The sequence below is a fragment of the Bubalus bubalis genome, chromosome 24, assembly GCF_019923935.1.
Source record: "Bubalus bubalis isolate 160015118507 breed Murrah chromosome 24, NDDB_SH_1, whole genome shotgun sequence".
NCBI lineage: Eukaryota > Metazoa > Chordata > Mammalia > Artiodactyla > Bovidae > Bubalus > Bubalus bubalis.
Genome location: NC_059180.1, coordinates 11803857 through 11828241, shown reverse-complemented (window position 1 = coordinate 11828241; position 24385 = coordinate 11803857). Strand labels below are relative to the sequence as shown.

The 24385-nt window shown below is 37.6% G+C and overlaps 1 protein-coding gene across 10 annotated transcripts in view; it reads right to left on the bottom strand.

Annotated features, from left to right (window-relative positions):
- The window catches only part of AUTS2 (activator of transcription and developmental regulator AUTS2), a 1208197-nt gene that overhangs the window by 697940 nt on the left and 485872 nt on the right, over positions 1 to 24385 (bottom strand). The window contains exon 1 of one of the 10 annotated variants that reach the window (XM_025274748.3): positions 9040 to 9913. The exons of the other annotated variants lie outside the window; for them this stretch is intronic. Coding sequence (XP_025130533.1) covers positions 9040 to 9105 — 66 coding nt within the window. The 5' untranslated portion in view covers positions 9106 to 9913. Of the gene's footprint in view, positions 1 to 9039; positions 9914 to 24385 lie in introns of those variants that run through there. 10 annotated transcript variants of the gene reach the window in all.

Below are 24385 nucleotides of genomic sequence, written 5' to 3'. Positions count from 1 at the left end.
TTAATTCAGATGCAAGCTATATGAGCCTTTTCTTATTACTATGGTATAAAAGTTCAGAATACTGTCATTCTCTTCAAGTTTTCATTTTTATACTTGTAATAAAAGGGAATTTAACCTAAAATGAACATCACTTCCTTTCAATTTCCTGAACATGTCAAGTCCATTCCTGGCCTGTACTTTTTCACACTAGATTTTCTCAGTCTGGAATGCTCACTCTCATTCTCTCTGCACTTTTCAGGTCAAAGTTTTTTTTGAAGCTCAGATATTATCTCTTCCACCATCGTCTTTAAAGCGTTCTTTCTCTATGTATTTATTTTTTGACATATGCTTTCAAAGTCTAGCAAGCATCTCATTTTTCATTAAATGCCTTTTATAATTGTGATATATTTTATCAAGTTTTAAAAGGCCTGCATTAAATATATTTATACTAATGATAAAATCTGTGTGTGGAATGTAATTCATAAACAACGTCAGAACTCTTATCTCATTGGATCTCTGAGTTAAGTAGAGGCAGGTAAAACTAGCTCCAATGTGTGGAATGGAAAAAAAAAATAAGTAAAGGAAATCTGCTCAGAATTAGCAAACAGATTGAGGACTAACCCCATGTCTCTACAGCCTACTGCTATCTTCATTGTAATTCATAGTGCTTGTTTAAATGTTTACATTTAACCTGGAAATAATGATTGTGTGGTAGACCAGTATTCTCCCACAGAATTTATTTTCAATACATCTGTGGTAACTAACTGTATTCACAAAGAAATCTTATTAGGTAACATTTGATCAAATAATGTTTATAAAAACTAAGTCCTCCAACTTAGAGGAGAAATAAACATCAAACTGGGAATTCAGAGAATAAGAAAATCAAGACTTTTCCTAATGCTCAAATGGCTTAACAAAATCTGGACTTTCCATTTGGGTCTCTTCTATGTTTCTTCATGAAAGGAAAAGGATGACTTCAACAAGGTCCAACAAGAGACCCCAGTGGCCCTGATGTAAATTATCTGACTAAATGTTGATCTAGGCTAAGAGCAAAACCCAAGAAAAACTCAGAGGAAGCAGCTTACTAGCCTTCCTTATGTCCTGCCAGCAAAAGCACTTCAGTGAATTCTCTTCAGAGAGCCTTACATAAAATCCACCCCCATACCACCCCTTTCACCTCCAAAGCCAGGCTCAAGTTTAAAGGAAACTTAGGATTTTAAGCTGTCAGACAGCTCAATATTTCAAAGATACAGACTGACTACGGTAAGTACTAAAGCTAACCCACAAGATTTCAGGCAAAGAAGTATTCCTTCCTAATCCCATGAATACATTTAAGACTGGCATTTTCAACCACATCCAATGGATCATTTGGGGTAGCATAACTAACTCCGAAGTTGTAATCCTTCACCTGAAATTCCCAGCTATTACCTACAACCAAGAGACATTACAAAGGCCAGGTGCTGGCTTAAACATTTAAAGACCTAAGAAAAATCAATCTGCATGCATTGATTTCTCCTAGCATTCACAGCAGCTCTAAGAAAGTTTCTGCTATAAATGATGCAATGAAATTTTTTACTATCAGTCTTAAGATATCTAAGGACCTCACTTATTTAAAAATTACTACAATTCACTCTAGCTTTAGAAGTTTCTACCAATTAGGTATAATATAGTTTAAGAATCAGAACTAGAAAAAAAAAAAGTGAAAGGAAGCTAGCATCTAGCATGAGTGGCTAGCAGGATTATCATCTTTTGTAAAATATAAGAAGCCAGTGTGTTTTCATTAGATTTCGTAGGCAGCAGTATATTTACCATGCTCTGAAACTGTGTTGTCATTGCAGAGTTAACTATTATTAATGACTAATTAGGAAAATAACAATACATGGTTTTATTACGGCTAATGAACATGTAACAGAGTCCCACTGCCCCAGACTGAGGGAAGGTGGAGCAAATTCTATGCACACCTGGCAAGATTTGAGAGCCAGGCTGTGCCGTTCTTTTCAGTGTATGTACGGAGAGTTCCACAGATGCAAGATATTCAGAAGGTGTCATTAACCCTTCAAACAAAACTCACAAAGGGATGAAGTATATGAGAAGATACCTAAGCCTAGAACTCTAGAAGACCGATGTGACTGACTGACGCCGTGCCATGCACAAGAACAGCCGAAAGTAATCTCCTATCCCAGTTTTGGTTCCTCAAAGCACCATAAATCTTATCTTGGACTGCTGAGTATTCCTGCAGGGATTTAAATGAACAACATACAACATTTCTTGAAGGTGCCAATAAGCACCAAATCTCCTGTTCAATGATATTTTAAAATATACCTCCAGTAACATCAGAACAGTTGAGTATTTAATCTCATAAAAGTGGTGTTTTATTTTTCCCATATAAAACTGTCCCCAAGTGGAGAAAGTTTCATAGATTGAGTGGCATTTGACTGTTTTATTTCTTAGGCTTTAAAAGGTATTTTGGAGGAGAGGCACAGAACCAAAGTAAATAACTTAATGAAAAGGTTGGACACATCCAAACAAGCTAGTGGGAAATAACCAGTACAAACAAAATTACAAAGTTGAATAGAAAAAACTTGTTTTTAAGAAATAAATATTGTACTTTTAGACACATAATAATAACATGTGACAGAAACAAAAATTAAATTCTGGAAACTAGGGTAGTACAAGGAATTTGTGTGAAATTTCTCTGGGATCACAGAATCAGAAGGTATACTGTTATTGTTTTCAACAGTTAGAGAAAGAATCTTAAGGATTTCATAATCATAAAATAATCACTAGTAAAATTTAAATACTAAAGTTATTTGCTTTCTAAGTTACTATCAAATGTAAAAGAATAAAAATCATAATTATCAGAAACAGAAAAAAAAATAAGGGAAATAGCAAGAAAGCAAGAATATGGCTAAGTATATTGGTTATTATTAAGCTCCTTTTTTTTAAAGGCAAAGATATCTAGTTTGTATTAGGTAAAGTAAAAAAAAAAAAGTATTTGTTGGTCATAAAGCACTCCTAAATTTTAAAAGAGAAAAAAAGACAAAATATTAGAAATAAATGGCTAAATCATATGCCAATCATTTTGTAGCAATAAAAGGTATAGTATTTACCTTTTACACTTCTTTTCTTTATAAAAGGAAATCAACAGGAGTTAGAAAACTTTAGCATGCTACTTATACTAAGAAAATAAAACAGCAGAAAGGGACCCAGGGGTTAAGTGTTACAAAACTCAGTTTGACTCAAGCAATACATATTCAATTAGGTAACTTATATAGACCACATCTTCCAGAGCATCCAGGGGACGTTACCACAAACTGAAGATGAAGTAAGCTACAATGAATATCAAGGTATTAAAATTCAGAAACTACATGAACAGCCTTCTGGATAGTAAAAATTAATGACATTTTAAACTGACTATCCATATTACCTAGAGATTTTTATTCAATATAAAGATAATAAAAATTCTCTCCACAATAATAACTGAGTCATAGAAAAAATAACAAACACAGCACTTATAAATTAAGAAAGTGAAAATTATAAATACATAAGTAAAACATTTAACAAGATCTGTTAATTCTGTGTTAGAGATTAACTTATGTATTTTCTACCAGATTGGAAGTAACAGAAATAAATAGCCTAACTACAGAAAACAAAAAGTAACACAACAAGAAAAGCAACAGTGGGGAAGATTAGAGAAAGGAGATTACAAAAATAAATACTACATAATGAATTGGAAATTTAAATATTATACAATTAATACATTAAAATAAAATTGGGACAAATATGAAACATACTTCTTATATATTTAAGAATAAAGAGATAAAAATCAAAACACAGAAATAATATAATAATACTATGCCAATACAATGTGGAGAAGGCAATGGCAACCCACTCCAGTACTCTTGCCTGGAAAGTCCCATGGATGGAGGAGCCTGGTGGGTTGCAGTCCATGGGGTTGCAAAGAGTTGGACATGACTGAGCGACTTCCCTTTCACTTTTCACTTACATGCATTGGAGAAAGAAATGGCAACCCGCTCCAGTGCTCTTGCCTGGAGAATCCCAGGGACGGGGGAGCCTGGTGGGCTGCCGTCTATGGAGTCGCACAGAGTCGGACACGACTAAAGAGACTTAGCAATACAATGTAATAATAATATGATTATCATTACAAAAATGTGATAATGAACATATTCTAAATTAAGAAGTAAACATAATTCTCTGTTGATACTGACAAAAATCATACTAAATTAGTTTCAGTTTTTAAAAAACTTTAACAAAATTTGATCCAGAGCTTGGAAAAAAAAAAATAGCAAAGTTAATCTGTGCCCAAATTTGATAGTAACAAAACAAAAAGAGAACCACATGGATGATCTTAATTTTCAAAAGCTGCAAAATTCTAATGAAAGGCAACAAATTCAACTTAACAATAAATAAAAAATAGCCCACCAAATTCTAATGAATTTTGCAAAAGAATGTAAGAATCCACCAATTTTCAAATGGGCACAAGGGAAATTTTGGAGGTGATGGCAAAGTTTAAAAATTGTAGTATGGTGATGGCTGTACATCTCTGTTAATATATATTAGACTGATAATGAATAAATTTCATCATATATAATGGAAATATAATGTTATATATAACAAATATTTTAATAGAGCAGTTTATTTTAAAAAGATAAGAATCCATCAGGGTTTCCTGGGTGGCCCAGTGGTAATGAATCCACTTACTAATGCAGGAGCTACAGGTTAAATCCCTAGGTCAGGATGATCCCCTGGAGAAGGAAATGGCAACCCATTCCAATTCCTATTTCCAAGCCTGGGAAATCTCATGAACAGAGGACCCTGGTGGAATACAGTCCAAGGGGGTCACAAAAGAGTTGGACACAACTTGGCAACTAAACAACAAGAAGTCCCATGATTTTCATTTTTTACTCCAGAAAAGAGTTCCCTGGTTGAAGACTTACCTGATTAAATCAGACTAATGAAGCAAAAGAACACAACTGTCTTTCTTAAAGTCAAGTGTCCATATAAAAATCTAATCATGGCAGTAAACAGGGGGTGTATCTGGAGGGTCATCTTAGGATCTTGCCTATTACAGTCAGTTTCCAAAGGCAAGAAAAGGAGGAACTGCCTCAATCCATGTATCATAAAAAGGGTTCCTGGATATGCCCGGATTTTGGAGTGTCATTTCTCTTTGTCACTGATGTCCCCAAATAAATACTTAAGGTATTCCATAGATAATAACATGAAGACTGTGTTATTTGCCTGAAAAACACAGAAATGACTGAAGTACTTACACTGGACTATCACATACATTATTCAAATTTAAACAGGTTCAATGGACTTCACAGCAATAGAAAAAGTTGAAAAGTTAATCAAATAAAGAGCAGAAAATAAGCTAAGATCAATCTAACTATGTAGTCTCAAATATAAACAAAAAGCAATTAAGAGCAACCTAACCAACTTTGATATCCTTCCAAAAGACAAATGCAACCCAAACAACAAAACTTAATAATGTTCTATGGCTTATCCAGAGAATCATTACTCTATGATTTGGCCAAGAGGCTATTATGATACTATCTCTTCATAACTTAATAATGTGAAGGAAAGGGAATGGAAGTGTAAAAATCAGTGCTCATATATAAATAAAATCTCTATCTACAACCTGGGTACTATTTCCAAGTTGAATTATGTTGACAAAAGGCATGATAACAACCTGACTTTTCATTTCCTATCAAAAAAGAACTCTAAACTATCTGGGGGAAAAATAATGCACAAGAATGAGATTAAAGGGAAAAGCTTCTCTATTTGGCATTCCTTAAGCATGACTGTGGACTGAAAAATAAATCTGTTTTCATATAGGTTCAGAAATCCACAATAAACACATGCAATGCAAAAATAATTGGATGAAGGGATGTTTGACTGCTTTGGTACAGTTTCTAGCCTTCTGATAGTGAGATTTTGATGACTGAAAAGAATTTCTGAGACAGTATCATTTGGTTAGTGAGTAAATAGTGCTGCTATGAACACAGGAATATGTTATCTCTTCAAATTAGAATTTTGTCTTTTCCAGATAAATCCCTCAGAGTGGTACTGCTAGATCATATGGTAGTTCTATTTTTAGCTTTTCTTTTTTATTGGACTATTCACAATGTGTTAGTTTCAAGTGTACAACAAAGTGCATCAGTTATACATATACCCACTCTGTTTTTAGTTTTTTAAGGAATCTTGGTCATTGTACCAGTTGACATTTCCACCAACAACATAGGAAGGTTCCCTCTTCACCACACCCTTTCCAGAATTTAGTATATGGAGACTTTGTGAATGGCCCTTCTGACTGGTATGAGGTGATACCTCATTGTAGTTCTGATTTGCATTTCTCTAATAATTAGTGATGTTGAGCATCTTTTCATTTACTTGTTGGTTATCTGTATATCTTCTCTGGAGAAATATCTGTTTAGATCTTCTCCCCTCTCCTTTTTTGTTTTTTTGAATGTTGATGTCCATGTGTATCTTAATGTCCTAATTGACTCAGGTTGCCATAACAAAATACCAGGCTGATGGCTTAAATAACAGAAATTTTCTCACTTCTGGAGGTCAGAAATATAAGAACAAGACGAAGGCCGTTCCAGCAGTTTCTGGTAAGAGCCCTCTTCCTGTCCTACAGAAAGCCACCATCTCTCTGAGTCCTCATATGGAGGGAAGAAAGAAAACGATCTTTCTAATCACTCTTATAATAAAGGACATTAATCATATCCTCTTAGGACCTCATTTAACCTTAATTACTTCCTTACTCCAAATAAATTGAGGGTTCGGGCTTAAACATATGAGTTTGAATTGGGTGGGGGGTGAGCTGAGAGAATTCAGTCTGTATTATCAAACATGCACCAATTGTTGAGTAGGCTACATTAGGCTAGGCTAGGCTACATTACTAGGCTACATCACTTCAAGGAGGACAGAAATGAACTTGTTTAGGAAACGCTAAGGTCAACTCTTTTGAGAAGCCATAGTCATTTTTCATAGGTGGTATGGGTTCCACACATACATATTCTAGAGTATCTGAAATCCCTACTACAGACTGAATTGTTATTGTTGTTTTTCAGTCATGTCTGACTCTTTGTGATCCCATGGACTACAGCATGCCACGTTTCCGGGTCCTTCACTGTCTCCAGGAGTATGCTCAAACTCGTGTTCACTGAGTCAGTGATGCCACCCAACCATCTCACCCTCTGTCGCCCTCTTCTCCTTTTGCCTTCAATCTTTTCCAGCATCATGGTCTTTTCCAATGTGTCCGCCCCAAATTCATATATTGAAACCATAACTTTCATTACTTCAGAATGTGACTTATTTGAAGATAGGGACTTGAAACATGCAATTAAGTTAAAATGAGGTCATGAGGGTGGGCTCTAACTGAATCAGACTGGTGTCCTCGTAAGAAGACGAGACTGTGACACAGGGAGGCATGAGATACACACAGGCACAGAGAATAGGCCGTGTTGAGGGCACAGTGAGAAGACAGCCTCCTCTGCAGGGAAGAAGAGAGGCCCCAGAAGAAAGAAAACCCGCCAGTATCTTCATCTTGGACTTCTAGTCTCCACAACTGTGAGAAAATAAATTCCTGGTTTAAGTCACCCACTCTGTGGCATTTTCTCATGGCAGCACCAACAAACTAAGTCTTTTCTTTAGAGTACAAACATTCCATTTATTATTGTTTCCACCTTACAAAACAATGAATCAAGACAAAACAAAAAAACCCAGCTACCTTTTCAAGATCCCCCTTACAAAAAAATCCTTAAAAACATTTTATTCAGTATCTCTCATTTTCCTCCTCCCATTCTCTGTTTAACCCTTTCTAATGAGGCATTTGTCCTCAACATGCAATGAAATTGCTCCTGTCCAGCTCACTGAAAATAGCTATCAGAAGCATTTGCAGATCTCCGGGCAAGAGAATCAAAAACAGTTAAGTCTAAATAGTTAAAAGTTGTAAGTCAAGCTAATAGAGTGTTAAATAAAATATCTTATCCACTGACCTTGCTTAAATGAATGTTCACACTGAAGGTCAGGATTTACGTTAGACTCTATATGCCTTAAAGTTTCTTGACAGAACGTGGCAGAGCAGAACAACCAGCCCCTGGTCTGGTGTCCTTCTCTTCCCAACTGTAGTTCTCTCCCACATCTCAAAAGCCTCACCTGCTCACGGGGTAACTTCCCAGCCCAACCTCCAGTTTCCATCCACATGTTCACTTAACCCAGCTACCACGAGCAGTGCCCCCAGCTCAGGTCTGACCACATGCATGGCTGTGGTGCAGTCTGCTTTCAGGCAGACAGACCTAAGAAACAGACTGGGAAAACCAGATTGAGAGTATGTAGGCTAAGACTTCTGAAGTCCCAGAAAACTAGTAAGCACACTATAAGAGGGGGAATGGTGGGATCCAAGTGGAATGTAGGGTGGTAGTCCTTTGAACTCTTCCACTCGAGGCAGGGGATGGCTTGAGGACCAGAGCAGGCCAGAGGGCGAGAGTCCATCCTGCCTTGATTGGAGGGCAGTGCCAATCATTAATTACCTACAAATGCTAAGCCTATCGGTCACTGTGAGTCCGCATCTTACTGATCTATCTATAGGAAGCATCAGTATCTACAGTAGCATCGAACACAACTGCTCATCCTAAAAGCACTTTGCTTCACTCCTGTTTTTCCTCCTACCTCCTCTGGCCATTCCTTACACATCTTGACATTAGGTTCCCCAAGGCTCTGTCCTTGGACAAGATCTTTTTTCTGTCTATAATCACTACCCTTGATGATCTCATCCAGTGTCATGTTTTCAAATACTGCCTATGTGCTGATGATGCTTCATTTGCCTCAATCTCTTCCCCCAATTTTAGTCTCCTCAAACCAGCTGCATCTGCAAATTCACTTAGATGTGTAATAGGAATCTCAAACTTGTAACAACTAAAGTAGTATCTTCGATGTGTCTAATTGTTATCAACAGCAACTTCACCTTTGGCCAAGGCTAAAATCTTTCTCTCTACAGTTACTGCCCTGTTCAAAGCTGCCGTCTTCTCTTACCTGGATTAAAACAATACCTTCCTGTCTGATATCCAGTTTGTGCCTTTGTCCACTACGTCCATGCATCTCTCTCAGGAGCCAGAGAGCTCCTATAAAAAAGTAAGAGTAATGACAAAGGTCACTCTAATGGCCTACAAAGTAGCCCCCAATCTGTCTGGTTCCCCCATTCTTTCTCTTGGCCTCATTTTCTACTCCTCTCTGCCTTGTTCACTCTGTAACAGTTTCACTGGCCTCATCACTATTTTTCAAATAAGCGGGGCTGGCCCCCACCTCAGGGCCTCTGCACTTGTGGTACTTATTGTTTGAGATATTTAGCCCCCAAAGGCACATGGGTCACTACTGCCCTTCCTCAGATGTTTACTGAAATGTCACTTTCTCAGTGAGGACTTCCTAGATCATCCTCTTTACAAGTGTTACCCTGCTTCTACTTAACACCATCTAATGTTTACCTATATTATCTGTCCACTGTCCTCCTTCAAACACATCTCCCACCCCAACCACATTGCAAGTAGATAAGAAGCTACTTGAGTACCAGGATTCTTATCTGTTTCGTTCACTATTATATCTGCAGAATCTAAAATAGTGCCTACATTAATTAGATGTTCAATAAGTATCTGTTGAATTGGTCAACATGCAGAATCTTTTAAAAAACTTTTTATTTATTTATTTATGGATTACACTGGGTCTTCGTTGCTGCATACAGGCTTTCTCTAGTTGCAGCGAGAAGGGACTGCTGTCTAGTTGAGGCTCACAGGCCGCTCATTGTGATGGCTTCTCTTATTGAGAAGTACGAGCTCTAGAGCACATGGACTCAGTAGTAAGCAGGTGGGCTCTAGAGTACAGGCTCAGTAGTTGTGGCACACGGGGTTAGCTGCTTCACGGCATGTGGGATCTTCCCGAACCCATGTCTCCTGAACTGGCAGGCAGATTCTTACCACTGGACCATCAGAGATGTCTCTGCATCATATCTGTAGCATGTAAGTCAGTCTTTCAAATCCTCCATGAAATAGCTTTTGGAGATATTAACAAAGAGTATGACTGGGTCTTACAAAGTTAGGCTTTTCGGATTTGCAAAAAAGAAAGCTCAAAAGTAGAGTGGTAATATGAAAACTGAGTGTACACTAGTTAACCATGGCCTCGCTAATCACATAAGCCTTCAAATTCCTCATTCTTCAAAAAGTGCCATTGCTGATTTTCTTCTTGAAACAGTGATCATATGTAATTTAAAATATTTCAGATAGTCAGGTATAGGATTATAAAATGAAAAGTAGCATATAATTGCACTTAGTTTAATAAATCTTCATCCTGGCATTTGAGAATTTTAAAAGTACTTGTTCAGCAAAAGGTCAAAAACCACTACGAAGAGAAGTTAATAGCTCTCTTAGTACTATATACGCTTATTGATGAAATTGCCACTTTTGAATAATTTGGGTAATATGAAGCATTTTAAAAATCTTATTTATTTTATCTTCTAACAAATATTTTTAATATAAAAAATCACTTTCTTGTTTTTTTTTAAATCAATCCAACAAAATCCTCTAAGATCCCATATGAAGGGATGTTACTGTGTAATATCAAACGCATTTAATAAGAGTAACAACATCATTTATAAAAGAAACCAAACTGGTTATAGAAATACATACATTCTCCAACATGGTATAAGTTTCCTTTGTCAGGACAACAAATGATCTTTAGTACCAGTTCATACCACTGGAAATGGCAGCACTGACTGAATTAACTCTGAAGTCACACGAGATGATCTCAGCACCACCCCACGCCCTGCACTGTGCTGCATTACCCGCCTGAATCATCTGCCTGACCTCTGACGAACCTGAACTAAAGACTCAAGGCTTTTAACAAACTTCACTGCACTATAGTGATTTTCACTTGGCTCCAGAAGACTTCGAGTCAGGAAGCCTTTCTCATTTTTAGCCTGAACAAAAGAGACATAGGGAATGGGATAATCCAATTTTGAACGAGGGGCAAATATGGTAAAGAAAGCTTATACAGAGGATCATAAATTCTCCAACTATCATAAATTCTTAGTCTAAAAACATGGCACTTCTCTAAGGTGCAGAAAGATTCAAATCCATAGTTTCCATTTCTTAGCATGATTTTAGCTGATTTGCATAAATTAATGAAGAAAAAACTTGACCATTTTTCCTAACCAAGTTTAGACATGAGAAGACAAAGACCAGACCCCTCAGAAACAGAAACTGGAATCCCAGGCAAAGGGAGGTGAGTTCTTTGCCTTATAGACCTCTCCCACCTGACAGACAACTAGAGATAAGATGATACTAGCTCACTTGCAGGGTAAGAACTTAAAACACACCAATGTCTGGCTATCAACACAGAGGCAAATGCTAGGAAATGAACGGTCTTGGCTCGTACAGCTACATTGCTAACACGTATTCTCACTGGCACCTGGAATATCTCATTGACTCCATGTAACCAAAAAATGAAGCAATTACTATACGTAGTATTAACAGAATAAATATGAAATCTACATACTATTTCTAAGAAGCCCCCAAATTCTGTAAATCAAATTTTATTTCCCAATTTACAGATAGAGAAACCAAATCAGAAAAAGACTAAGTAATCCTAGCAATGTCACAAAAGGCAGAAAACAGCAGAGGCAGGACTAGAACCAATGTCAGCCTGAATCTATGAGGACTACAGCCCTCAGTTGTTATGCAGACCTAGTATAGCACAGAAAGAACAACATGTACTTAGAAATTTCAGCTTCCCTTCAACCCTCAGAATGTCTAAATTCTCTTGATATTGAATATAAAGTAATCTGCAGTTCTAAGGGAAACCAGCTCTATGATCATTCTTAATCACATCATGAAAAACGAGAGATAACTCATTTTACTTTAGAAAAAGAATATGAAAAAGAGTACACATAATATATGCACAGTAGGTAGGGAAAAAAAAAAACTATAGCTATTTGGGACAGTGGTGTATTTTAAAATTCTTTTTCACTTTCACATTCCGAATTCCCTGAACTCTGAACAGATCAAAGTTTTACAGATTATCCCTCAAAAAAAAAAAAAAAAAGACAAGAAACACAAATTAATAACTATTTAAGCATTCTGTTTCATCATGATAACAAACAGATGGTTTTAATATTCTGGAGGCTAATTCCTGAACAATTAAAAACACAGCAAGACATTAACATCTAATGAAACATTTTAACTACCAGTATATGCATCTGCCATTAATTCCCACACAGTAAGGTCTTGGATCTCCTCAATCTGTTCTTTATTAAGGAAAGTTTTTCCACTCTGAATTTAGTGAAGTAGAGAATTAACAACTGTTTTCAATCAGCAATCAGCAGGGTATTTCGCCAATGTGTACTGAAACCATGTACACTATCAGACTTAAATTTATTCTTATGATGGCTTTGATGTACACACACTCGCAATTTAAGAACAGATCCAGTTTTCTAATTAGGTGTTTTCTTCCCAAAACCCACGCCACATTAGCCCCTTAATATACAACAGAAATTCTCATTGAGTTCTTTCTAAAAGCAATGTATTTGTTTAATAATGCAACTCATTTTGACTCAGATTGCCAAAAGAATCCCAGTCTGCAGCTTCTACCATTATAGCAACATGTAAAGGCAACCATCACAAGAACACTGAAAGGCAACTAGACATAGCACATTCTCAGATCTGACAGGTTAACATGGGGTGACCAGTTACCATTAAGCTGCTTAATAATACTGTACCTGCTGCTGGGGCCGCTGCTAAGTCGCTTCAGTCATATCCGACTCTGTGCGACCCCATAGATGGCAGCCCACCAGGCTCCCCTGTCCCTGGGATTCTCCAGGCAAGAACACTGGAGTGGGTTGCCATTTCCTTCTCCAATGAATGAAAGTGAAAAGTGAAAGTGAAGTCGCTCAGTCATGTTCAACTCTTAGTGACTCCATGGACCACAGCCTACCAGGCTCCTCCGTCCATGGGAGTTTCCAGGCAAGAGTACTGGAGTGGGTTGCCATTGCCTTCTCTCAATACGGTACCTATTTGTTTTGCTATTATATAATTTTCCCTCAACTGTACATTATGTATCTAACTGAATTCTCACATAAATTTTCTGGGGTAAGCAAAGTAAACTGTAATGTGTCCCCATCACAGGACAAGAAATGAAAGTTCAGACATGAGTGACCCGACCAAAGGCACCTAGAGAGATGATGATGAGCAGAGCCACTTGCCAGGATTCCTGGCCACTGGCTGAATGTTGCGTTTACTGTCCTTAAGGTAGTGTCATAATCTACTGCACTAAGCTACTGGTTCTTTACACGACGACTCTGAGGCAGACATGATTGTTACTATTTAAGGTTAAGTAAGTGGAGGCAAGTGTTCAAGTTAAACAGATAGGAAGAGGTAGACCTACAGTTCACAACCAGGCCTTTTATCCTAGGGTCCATGTGATTCCATAATACTATGCTATCCTCCAGAGTATCATTATCATTCATTGGCAATGCAGATATATTTTAACCAACTGCAATGTGACCATTCTTCTGGGCAAGTAACAACAATAATTTGTAGTTTAGTGACCAAATATTTTAGTGGGAACAATTAGCAAATTAGCTATAAATATTCTGAATCTTTGTAATGGAAAAAAATAAGTAAATGTTATCACCCATCTTGGGTTATTTTAAATTATTTAATTTTTTTTTCCAGCCTTACCTCAAGGTGTGAAGGATCCTAGTTCCCTGACCAGGAATCGAACCTGTGCTCCCCACAGTGGAACTGTGTAATCTCAAAACACTGGACGTCCACACAAGACCCTATCTTAGTTATTTTTATACCTGTCTCTCAATTCTGAACAATTAATACATAATCTAATGTGAAAGTGAAAGTCGCTCAGTCATATCCAACTCTTTGTGATCCCATGGACTATACAGTCCATGGAATTCTCCAGGCTAGAACACTGGAGTGGGTAGCCTTTCCCTTCTCCAGGGGATCTTCCTAACTTAGGGATTGAACCCAGGTCTTCTGCATAGCAGGTGGATTCTTTACCAGCTGAGCCACAAGGGAAGCCCAAGAATCCTGCAGTGGGTAGCCAATCCCTTCTCTAGCAGATCTTCCAAACCCAGAAATCAAATCAGGGTTTCCTGCATTCCAGGTAGATTTTTTACCAACTGAGCTATCAGGGAAGTGCATAACCTAATGTAGCTAAATCCTAATATATTAAAAATATTAATCTATGAACTAAATTCTATAAAATTATCTCAAATTTCATCCCAGAATGACTAATAATCAAAACTTTAATACAGGGTAGGATTATTTTGGTCACATCAGACTCAGTCAAGCAGCTGAGAATACAATTTCATTTACTTTAGTCATCTGACGTAAGGAAATTTAGATTAATTTAATAGTAAGGTTAAAAAAATAAACTTTAACTGACAAGTTACTTTTACTTTTATTCAAAACCTATACATGCCAAGCAATTCTTGTCTGGTTTATAGTTTATTATTTCTAGCTGGGAGTATGTAGTGTAAGATTATTAAAAGGGAAAATATTAGAAAAGCATGTGGACTAGACTACTTATATAAAAATTGCTAAATCCTAGTGTTAATGTATATAAATATACATGTTCAGTCACTCAGTTGTGTCAGATTCTTTGCGACGCCATAGACTGCAGCATGCCAGGCCTCGTTGTCCATCACCAACTCCCAGAGCCTACTCAAACTTATGCCCATCGCATCGGTGATGCCATCCAACCATCTCATCCTCTGTCATCCCTTTCTCCTCCCACCTTCAGTCCTTCCCAGCATCAGAGTGTTTTCTAATGAGTCGGTTCTTCGCAGCAGGTGGCCAAAGTATTGGGTTTTCAACTTCAGCATCAGTCCTTCCAGTGAATATTCAGGACTGATTTCCTTTAGGATCGACTGGTTGGACTCCTTGCAGTCCAAGGGACTCAGGACTCTCAAGAGTCTTCTCCAACACCACAGTTCAAAAGCATCAATTCTTTGGCTCTCAGCTTTCCATACAGTCCAACTCTCACATCCATATAGGACTACTGGAAAAACCACAGCTTTGACAGACCTTTGTTGGCAAAGTAATGTCTCTGCTTTTTAATATGCTGTCCAGGTTGGTCACAGCTTTTCTTCCAAGGAGCAAGCATCTTTTAATTTCATGGCTGCAGTCACCATCTGCAGTGATTCTGGGGCCCAAAAAATAAAGTCAGTCACTGTTTCCATTGTTTCACCATCTATTTGCCATGAAATGATGGGGCCGGATGCCATGAGCTTAGTTTTCTGAACGTTGAGTTTTAAGCCAACTTTTTCACTCTCCTCTTTCACTTTCATCAAGAGGCTCTTTAGTTCTTTGCTTTCTGCCATGAGTGTGGTGTCATCTGCGTATCTGAGGTTGTTGATATTTCTCCCTGAAATCTTGATTCCAGCTTGTGCTTCATCCAGCCTGGCATTTCACATGATGTACTCTGCATATACATTAAATAAGCTGGGTGACAATATACAGCCTTGACGTACTCCTTTCCTGATTTGGAACCAGTCTGTTGTTCCATGTCCAGTTCTAACTGTTGCTTCTTGACCTGTATATAGATTTCTCAGGATACAGGCCAGGTGGTCTGGTATTCCCATCTCCGAAGAATTTTCCACAGTTTGTGGTGATCCACACAGTCAAAGGCTTTGGCATAGTCAATAAAGCAAAAGTAGATGTTTTTCTGGAACTCGATTGCTTTTTCGATGATCCAACAGATGTTGGCAATTTGATCTCTGGCTCCTCTGCCTTTTCTAAATCCAGCTTGAACATCTGGAAGTTCACAGTTCATGTGCTGTTGACACCTGGCTTGGAGAATTCTGAGCATTACTTTGAAAGTACAATTGTGTGATAGTTTGAACATTCTTTGGCATTGTCTTTCTTTGGGATTGGAAAGAAAACTGACTTTTTCCAGTCCTATGGCCACTGCTGACTTTTCCAAATTTGCTCGCATATTGAGTGCAGCACTTTTATAGCATCAACTTTTAGGATTTGAAATAGCTCAACTGGAATTCCATCATCTCCACTAGCTTTGTTAGTAGTGATCCTTCCTAAGGCCCATTTGACCTCGCATTCCAGGATGTCTGGCTCTAGGTGAGTGATCACACCATCGTGGTTATCTGGGTCATGAAGATCTTTTTTGTGTAGTTCTTCTGTGTATTCTTGCCATCTCTTCTTAATATCTTCTGCTTCTGCTAGGTCCATACCTATTTCTGTCCTCTATTGTGCCATCTTGGCATGAAATTTCCCTTGGTATCTCTAATTTTCTTGAGGAGATCTCTAGTCTTTCCCATTCTATTGCTTTCCTCTCTTTCTTTGCATGATCACTGAGGAAGGCTTTCTTATCCCTCCTTGCTACTCTTTGGAACTCTGCATTCAAATGGGTGTATCTTTCCTTTTCTCCTTTGCCTTTAACCTCTCTTCTTTTCTCAGCTATTTTTAAGGCCTTGTCAGAGAACCATTTTGCGTTTTTGCATTTTTTTCTTCTTGGGGATAGTCTTGATCACTGCCTCATGTACAAGGTCATGAACCTCTGTCCATAGTTCTTCAGGCACTCTATCAGATCTAATCCCTTGAATCTATTTGTACATGTATGCTAAAGACTGAATGCTTGTTTCCCTTTCAAGTTCAGATTCCTATGTTGAAATCTAATTCCAAATTTCAAGGTATTAGCAGGTGGGCCTATCCAAGGCAATTAGGCATAAGTGGAGCCCTTTTGGGTGGGATTAATGCCTTTATGAAAGAGATCCCAGAGAGTTTCCTCACTCTTCCTACCATGTGAGAAAAAGGGGAAAGCAGGCCATCTATGAACCAGGAATCAGGCCCTCAGAAAACACAACATCTGCCTGGCTCCTTGATGTTGGGACTTTCCAGCCTCTAGGACTATAAGAAATAAATGTATATTGCATATAAGCTACCCAAGTCTATGATGTTTTGTTATAGTAGCCAAAATGGAACAAGACAACATATATATACAAACACACACACACATATATATATGTTATCTTAGCAAACAAAGAAATTATAGTACTAAAACTACGTACAGAGATGCCAGAAAGCTCACAGCTCACTGTAAAAGGAGATCACCGAAAAAAAAACACTAAATGTTGCAAACTAAAAAGACTGTACATAGCACCTACTTACTTCTTCGCTTCTGTACAATGAAAGCTTAATGATAACTTTAAACCAAAATATTATGGGCAAATAAGTACATAAAATTTAAAAAAAATACAGAATTGGGACTTCCCTGGCAGTCCAATGACTAAGACTCCATTCTGTCAATGCAGGGGGTATGGGTTATATCCCTGGTAAGGAAACCAAGATTCCCACATGATATACATAAGTAAAACAAAAATCTTAATACGAAAAGACAATAAAAAATAAATGTGGAGTTTTGCCTGGCAATCAAGATAAGCATATTTCAAATGTACCATTTGCCAAATACTTAGCCAGAGCAATAATACAGAGGATATTTTTTAAAAGAATAAGATGGTATATTGCCATAGCAATGACTATTGATGACATGGGAAAGAAATTCAAGTTGGAAGAGACAGAAAATATTTTTAGTGAAATAATGTTTTATTCCTACGGGAAAAAAAAAAAAGAAATCCCTAATTACACATTAAAAAGTCATTACGGATACATATTTACTACCTTTTTAGGAGAAAGATGAGGGAGGGGGTCTGTACCTCTTTTTTGGCAGTTCTTATGAAAATTCATAAGCCAGATGGCATTCAATAAATGTAAAGAGCTAAAGAATTTAGTTTTATAGAAAAACATCAATTAGCATAAGAAAATTAGCAATTAAGCAATCATTATACAACATATATCAATATTACTAACGAGTGAACATATACACTAAATTTCTAATGTGAACTCTGTTAGAGGCAAATATTTTGAAGCACTGCTATTTTACTACAGAAAGCGTTATCAGTTATTCACTGCAGCTATACGTCAGTACCTACCACATTTGTTGTCTGGTTGTTAAGTCATATCAGACTCTTTTGTGACCCCATGGACTGTAGCCCACTAGACTCCTCTGTCCATGGCATTTCCCAGGCAAGAATACTGGAGTGGGTTGTCATTTCCTTCTCCAAGGGATCTTCCTGACCCAGGGATAAAACCTGTGTCTCCTGCATTGGCAGGTGGATTCTTCACCATTGAGCCACCAGGGAAGCCTGCCTACCACCCCACTGTAACAAAGTCCTTTCTGGATCTCCTCAGAAAGTACAGTGGTTCCTCAGCAGCTGACCTTTGGCTCAAAGTCATTTGCCTTTATAATTCAAATTTTTTAAAAAAAATTTATCACTTTTTTCCTATACTTGTAGTTCAGGCTGGTCTTCTTCTACAAGGACCAAACTACACAGTACAGCCACTAAAGCTTTCTACTCCCTGTGGTCAAGTCTGTGGGAATAAGGCAGTGAGACGAGATCTATTAAGCTCCACTCTTAAAGTTCCATCCATAAGGCTGTCAAGGCAACTCCTACCCCACAAATCTTAAGGCACAAAGATAATCTGTGCAAATATGACTATAACCAAGCCATTTCTGAAGATGAGAGACTCTAAATGAAAAATACATAAGATTCAAAACAGTAAGAGTCTCATGAAGTTCAATGAGAGGTATAATAAGTACACAGTGGTATTTCTATAATAGTCAGGACAGGGGCCCTGGTGGTCCAGTGGTTGGAAGTCAGCCTGCTAGTGTGGGGGCCAGAGGTTCGATCCCTGGTCTGGGAGGATCCCACATGCCGTGGGGTACCGGATCTATGTGCTGCAACTACTGAAGCATGTGTCCTAGAGTCTGTGTTCTGCAACAAGAAGCCACCACAATGAGAAACCCTCATACCGCTACTGGAGAGCATCCAACACAAAGGCTCAGTAGAGCCAAAACATAGTCAATTAAAAATATCAGGACAATAATCAGGAGAAGGGTCACTACAGAAAGAAATTTTAACCTTAAGGAATCTTCTTGTTCAAAAGCTTATGCTAAAACCCTAGAATGTTATTTAAATATATATATATATACATATACACACACACACACACACAAACACACACTTAATTAATTGTTTTAATTGGAAGCTAATTACTTTACAATATTGTGGTGGTTTTTGCCATACATTGACATGGATCAGCCATGGGCGTACATGTGTCCCCCCATCCTGAACCCCCTCCACCTCCCTCCCCATCCCATCCCTCTGGGTTGTTCCAGTGCACTAGCTTTGAGTGCCCTGTTTCATGCATTTAACTTGGACTGGTCATCTATTTCACATATGGTAATATACATGTTTCAATGCTATTCTCTCAAATCATCCCACCCTCACCTTCTCCCACAGAGTCCGAAAGTCTGTTCTTTATATCTGTGTCTCTTCCTGTCTCACATATAGGATCATCATTACCATCTTTCTATATTACATATATATGCATCAATATACTGTATTGGTGTTTTTCTTTCTGACTTAGGCTTCAGTTTTATCCACCTCATTAGAACTGACTCAAATGCATCCTTTTTAACAGCTGAGAAATATTCCATTGGGTATATGTACCACAACTTTCTTATCCATTCGTCTGTGGATGGACATCTAGGTTGCTTCCATGTCCTAGCTATTGTAAACAGTGCTATGACGAACATTGGGGTAAATGTGTCTCTTTCAAATCTGCTTTCCTAGGTGTATATGCCCAGCAGTGGGATTGCCAGGTCATATGGCAGTTCTATTTTCAGTATTTTAAGAAATTTCTACACTGTTCTTCATAGAGACTGTACTAGTTTGCATTCCCCCAAACAGTGTAAGAGTTCCCTTTTATCCACACCCTCTCCAGCATTTATTGTTTGTAGACTTTTTGATAGCAGCCATTCTGACCAGTGTGAGATGGAACCTCATTGTGGTTTTGATTTGCATTTCTCTGATAATGAGTGATGTTGAGCATTTTTTCATGTGTTTGTTAGCCATCTATATGTCTTTTTTGGAGTAATGTCAGTTTAGCTCTTTGGCCCATTTTTTGATTGGGTCGTTTATTTTTCTGGTATTGAGCTGCATGAGCTGCTTGTATATTTTTGAGATTAATTCTTTGTCTGTTGCTTCGTTTGCTATTATTTTCTCCCATTCTGAAGGCTGTCTTTTCACCTTGCTTATAGTTTCCTTCACTGTACAAAAACTTTTAAGTTTAATTAGGCCCCATTTGTTTATTTTTGCTTTTATTTCTGTTATTCTGGGAGGTGGGTCATACAGAATCTTGCTATGATTTATGTCAGAAAGTGTTCTACGTTTTCCTGTAAAAGTTTTATAATTTCTGGTCTTATATTTAGATCTTTAATCCATTTTGAATTTATTTTTGTGTTATGGTGTTAGAAAGTGTTCTAGTTTCATTCTTTTACAGGTGGTTGACCAGTTTTCCCAGCACTACTTGTTAAAGAGATTGTCTTTTCTCCATTGTATATTCTTCTCCCCTTTGTCAAAGATGAGGTGTCCACAGGTGAGTGGATTTATCTCTGGGCTTTCTACTTTGTTCCACTGATCTATATTTCTGCCTTTGTGCCAGTACCATACTGTCTTGATGACTGTAGCTTTGTAGTATAGTCTGAAGTCAGGAAGGTTGATACCTCCAGTTCCATTCTTCTTTTTCAAGATTGCTCTGACTACTCAAGGTTTTTTGTGTTTCTATACAAACTGTGAAATTATTTGCTCTAGTTCTGTGAAAAATACCATTGGTAGCTTGATAGGGATTGCACTGAATCTATAGATTGCTTTGGGTAGTATACTCATTTTCACTATAAATACATATATTTATTGGCCACTTCTTATTGCTTTTTCTCTAACCTCCAACTTTCTGTAACATTTTACTTTCAATATGCTTTTCCAAGATAGTTTGAGACAGAATCCAAATCAAAGATATGAATTTATATGTAAGTAGCTGAAAGGTGGATATTGCAGAATAAACACTGGCACTAAATATGCCTGTATTGATCATTTCTGTTCTAAAAGTTAATAAAATGTACCTTTCTAGTGCAGTAATTGGAAATATTACCAGAAGAAAATGTTTACAGAACCTGACTTTTCTGATAAGATCTTAAAAATTTAAGTAGACTTGTGAAATATCCATCTTTTTTATTTAATATTAAATATGGTCTATAGCTGAGATACAACACATGTTTTTGCCATATAAATGCAAAAGGTCTTCCTAAATGAAACCTTCTGATCTGTGTGGAGCAATATGCCTTCTTCTATTTCTTGAAATTCTTGTTATCATCAGGGCAGAGAGCAGATGACTTGTTGTGAAGCAATTGCAAGAGAAGCAAGAACAAGAACCCCCGAGCTACAGGACCTTAGACTGAAAAACGACCCCACCAGTCAAAGTCAATCCTCAAACACCCATTATTCCAGTTACCTCTGGAAGAAATTCAACAAGTGAGAAACAGAAAAAGGTCAAGGAAGATGCTTAGATCCAAGAATTTTAACTTAAGCTGGTTTTTCAACCAAAGGAGAGAAAGAAAGTCTACCTTTACCTGTAAACTCTGGATTCTACAGAAAGTACTGATTCCACACAGCTTTTGGAATTGAATACACAAGAACATGTACCAGATTCCCTTTCTTACCTCCTTCTTCTAATCTCCAAGCTAAATAAGGGAAAGCAAAAAGAGAGATTGTTTTCAATAAAATGTTGATAAGGTTACACAAACACCCCAAGGCCTGGGCCTCTGTCTATAGTCTAAATGGCTAAAAGGTTATGATGATGGGTAGGAATTTATTACAAGGTTTACCAGCAACCTATGAAATTAAAAGAAACACTTCTGAAAACAGGAAAAAGTAGATTAAAATCCCTGGATTCATGACACAAAGAAAAAAAAAGGTGTGGTCTGAATATTAACTGCTAAAGAATTGCAAAGGTGAAAACTCCTTTCCTCTTCCTTCTTTCTTGAGTGAGACAGAAAACACAGTGAAACTCCAGGCTGTCAACCACTGGTACCCCACTGCTAGCCATGGCAACAGCTGCACGGCTCTGCTGTAATAAACTGGAACAATTTAATAGCTTTTATTGTTCTGTAGTGGTGTCTGAGCATAGCCACTCTCCCCTCCTAGGACTCCAGGGCCCCGCAAGGGCAGCAATGAGAGAAGATCTCATTTACCTAAAAGCACTTATAAATTTTTAATTTGCTTTAACAAGTAAATTAACAAGTCCCTCATTCAGGCAAGTTTTATGGCTTCTTGCCACTTGGGGAAGGCTGTAAAAGTTTTATAGATAATCCAGAGCTACTGAGACTGCTCATAATAAATTGTCTGTTTCCTGTTATTTTATCAAACCACTGGGCTTCTAATGACTTAAAGTCACAGTTCCCTTATATTCAGGCTTTTTATGAGGCCATATTGATAAACTCCAAAGAACACCTTAAATTATACTGGGCCCTTGTTAATTATTACAAAGTTTTTTTTTTTTTTTTTTAATGGGAGCTTACCTTAGCTTACGCCCTGCTAATAAATGCTACAAACATGTTCTGGAGACAGCATGCTGATTGTACATATTATTTAAGATGCTGCCTTAGCCAGGGTTCCTATTAGCAAATACTTCAAGGTAGCTGTAACCTGCTCTGTCCTGTACAGACTCACCAAGAATTCTACACACTGGAACGTGGTGCTTTCTAGACTGCTGCATTTTCTCCTAGAAGGGAGTAGCCTGATGACTATCTGTCATGCATGGTGAGAGCAGTTAAGCATCAAATGTGTAGATCAGAGTTTGATCCTAGATTAACATAAAATTTAGCTATCGGTTATTAGCAAGTCATTCAGACCTGAACTAACTTTAAGACAGTGTGGCAGGAAGGAAAAGAAGCAAAGGCAAATCTCATTCACTAATTATGGAATATCTGTTACCAGCCAGGAATGGGGCTGGCAATGTGTAGAATACAGAGATGTATAAATATTCAAATTGATTATGACACATCATTTATTAATAGCACATACAAACTGAGTATTAGAAATCAATGACAAAGTAAGGAGAATGAAATATGCTCTCCAAGTTAGTCTGCAACCATGTGGAGTTAGTGGAAGTGCTAAGTGGCCCAGTTGGCTTTGTGATGACCTTTATACTTTACACGTATGCCTGCACACACATACAAATAGGCAAACTGAAGATCTAAAGGCATTTGCTTTTTCCAATTTAGTCTATCAGGGGAGAGAATCTTAGGAAAAAGTCACCCACAACCAAGGACAGAATAATCTATGTAAGGCCTTCAAACAAAACGATTCGAAAGGCCAAGAGATCACATCACGGTTCATACAGATACAACACGCGCCATAGGAAGCACACTGAGTTCTCGTTACATTCGTATTGATTTTTCCCCAGAAAATACAACTGCGCAGATTAGTATCACCCAGTGTAATCTCACATGAAGGTTCACCATTTAAATAATGACTATTCTTGTATAGTTTCATATTTCTCATTCTTCTTTTAATTATACCACTTTATTCAACGCTGCAGAGTATGAACCTCTTGGCCAAGGTGTCAGAACCCAGTCACTGAGAATGCATTCATAACTCTTTTCAATTTCATTCTTTTCTAGGGGGAACAAATTCAAGACAGCAAAGCTTAGTGTCACTGCTGCCACAAGACCACATTCCAAGGACAGTACATTCTTGTTGATGCTTGTTATCCAACCTCATTTCCACCCTAACCATGGTTATATACACAAATGCTTCCTCTGACAGAGGAAAGATCTGATGATTCCCAGTTTCTACATGAACTAAGGACTATTTTCTGACATTTTTTTTCTGATTTAAGAGAATGGAACATAGGTGGTCTCTCTCATATTATTCCCTCTAGAAAATCTGAATGACAGTGAAAATAATACAGTCTCACCCAAGTATTTCCACACACATGATTGCATTCAAACTTCATAACCCCACAAAGCAGTAGAACTATTTCCAGTATGCAGATGTAAAACTGTATTCAGACAGGTTGACTAATTTTCCCAGTTCACACACTTAGGGAGAAGCAGACCAGGTCTTAAAACCCAAAGTTGTGAAAATACCAGTGAACAGGTATATATAGGAATATCTTCAGTAAATACATCAGGTTTATATATGTGTAAATACACATTCTGTGAGAATGCTATCTTGCTCTCTTAGACCTATGTGCTAAACCAGTATCTAGAGCTATTGTGGATCAAGTGGTTTTACTCAATTCTATAACCTAACACAGCCAGTTTATTCCTTGTAAATTACAAACCATTGACTTTCAACAGGAATTAGGTAAGGTGCTTTTTCTTTTAAGAGCCTATCATAGAGTTTAGAGCATTTGGAGATGCTTAATAAGTTTTTATTGAATACCAAGCCAATATAAAA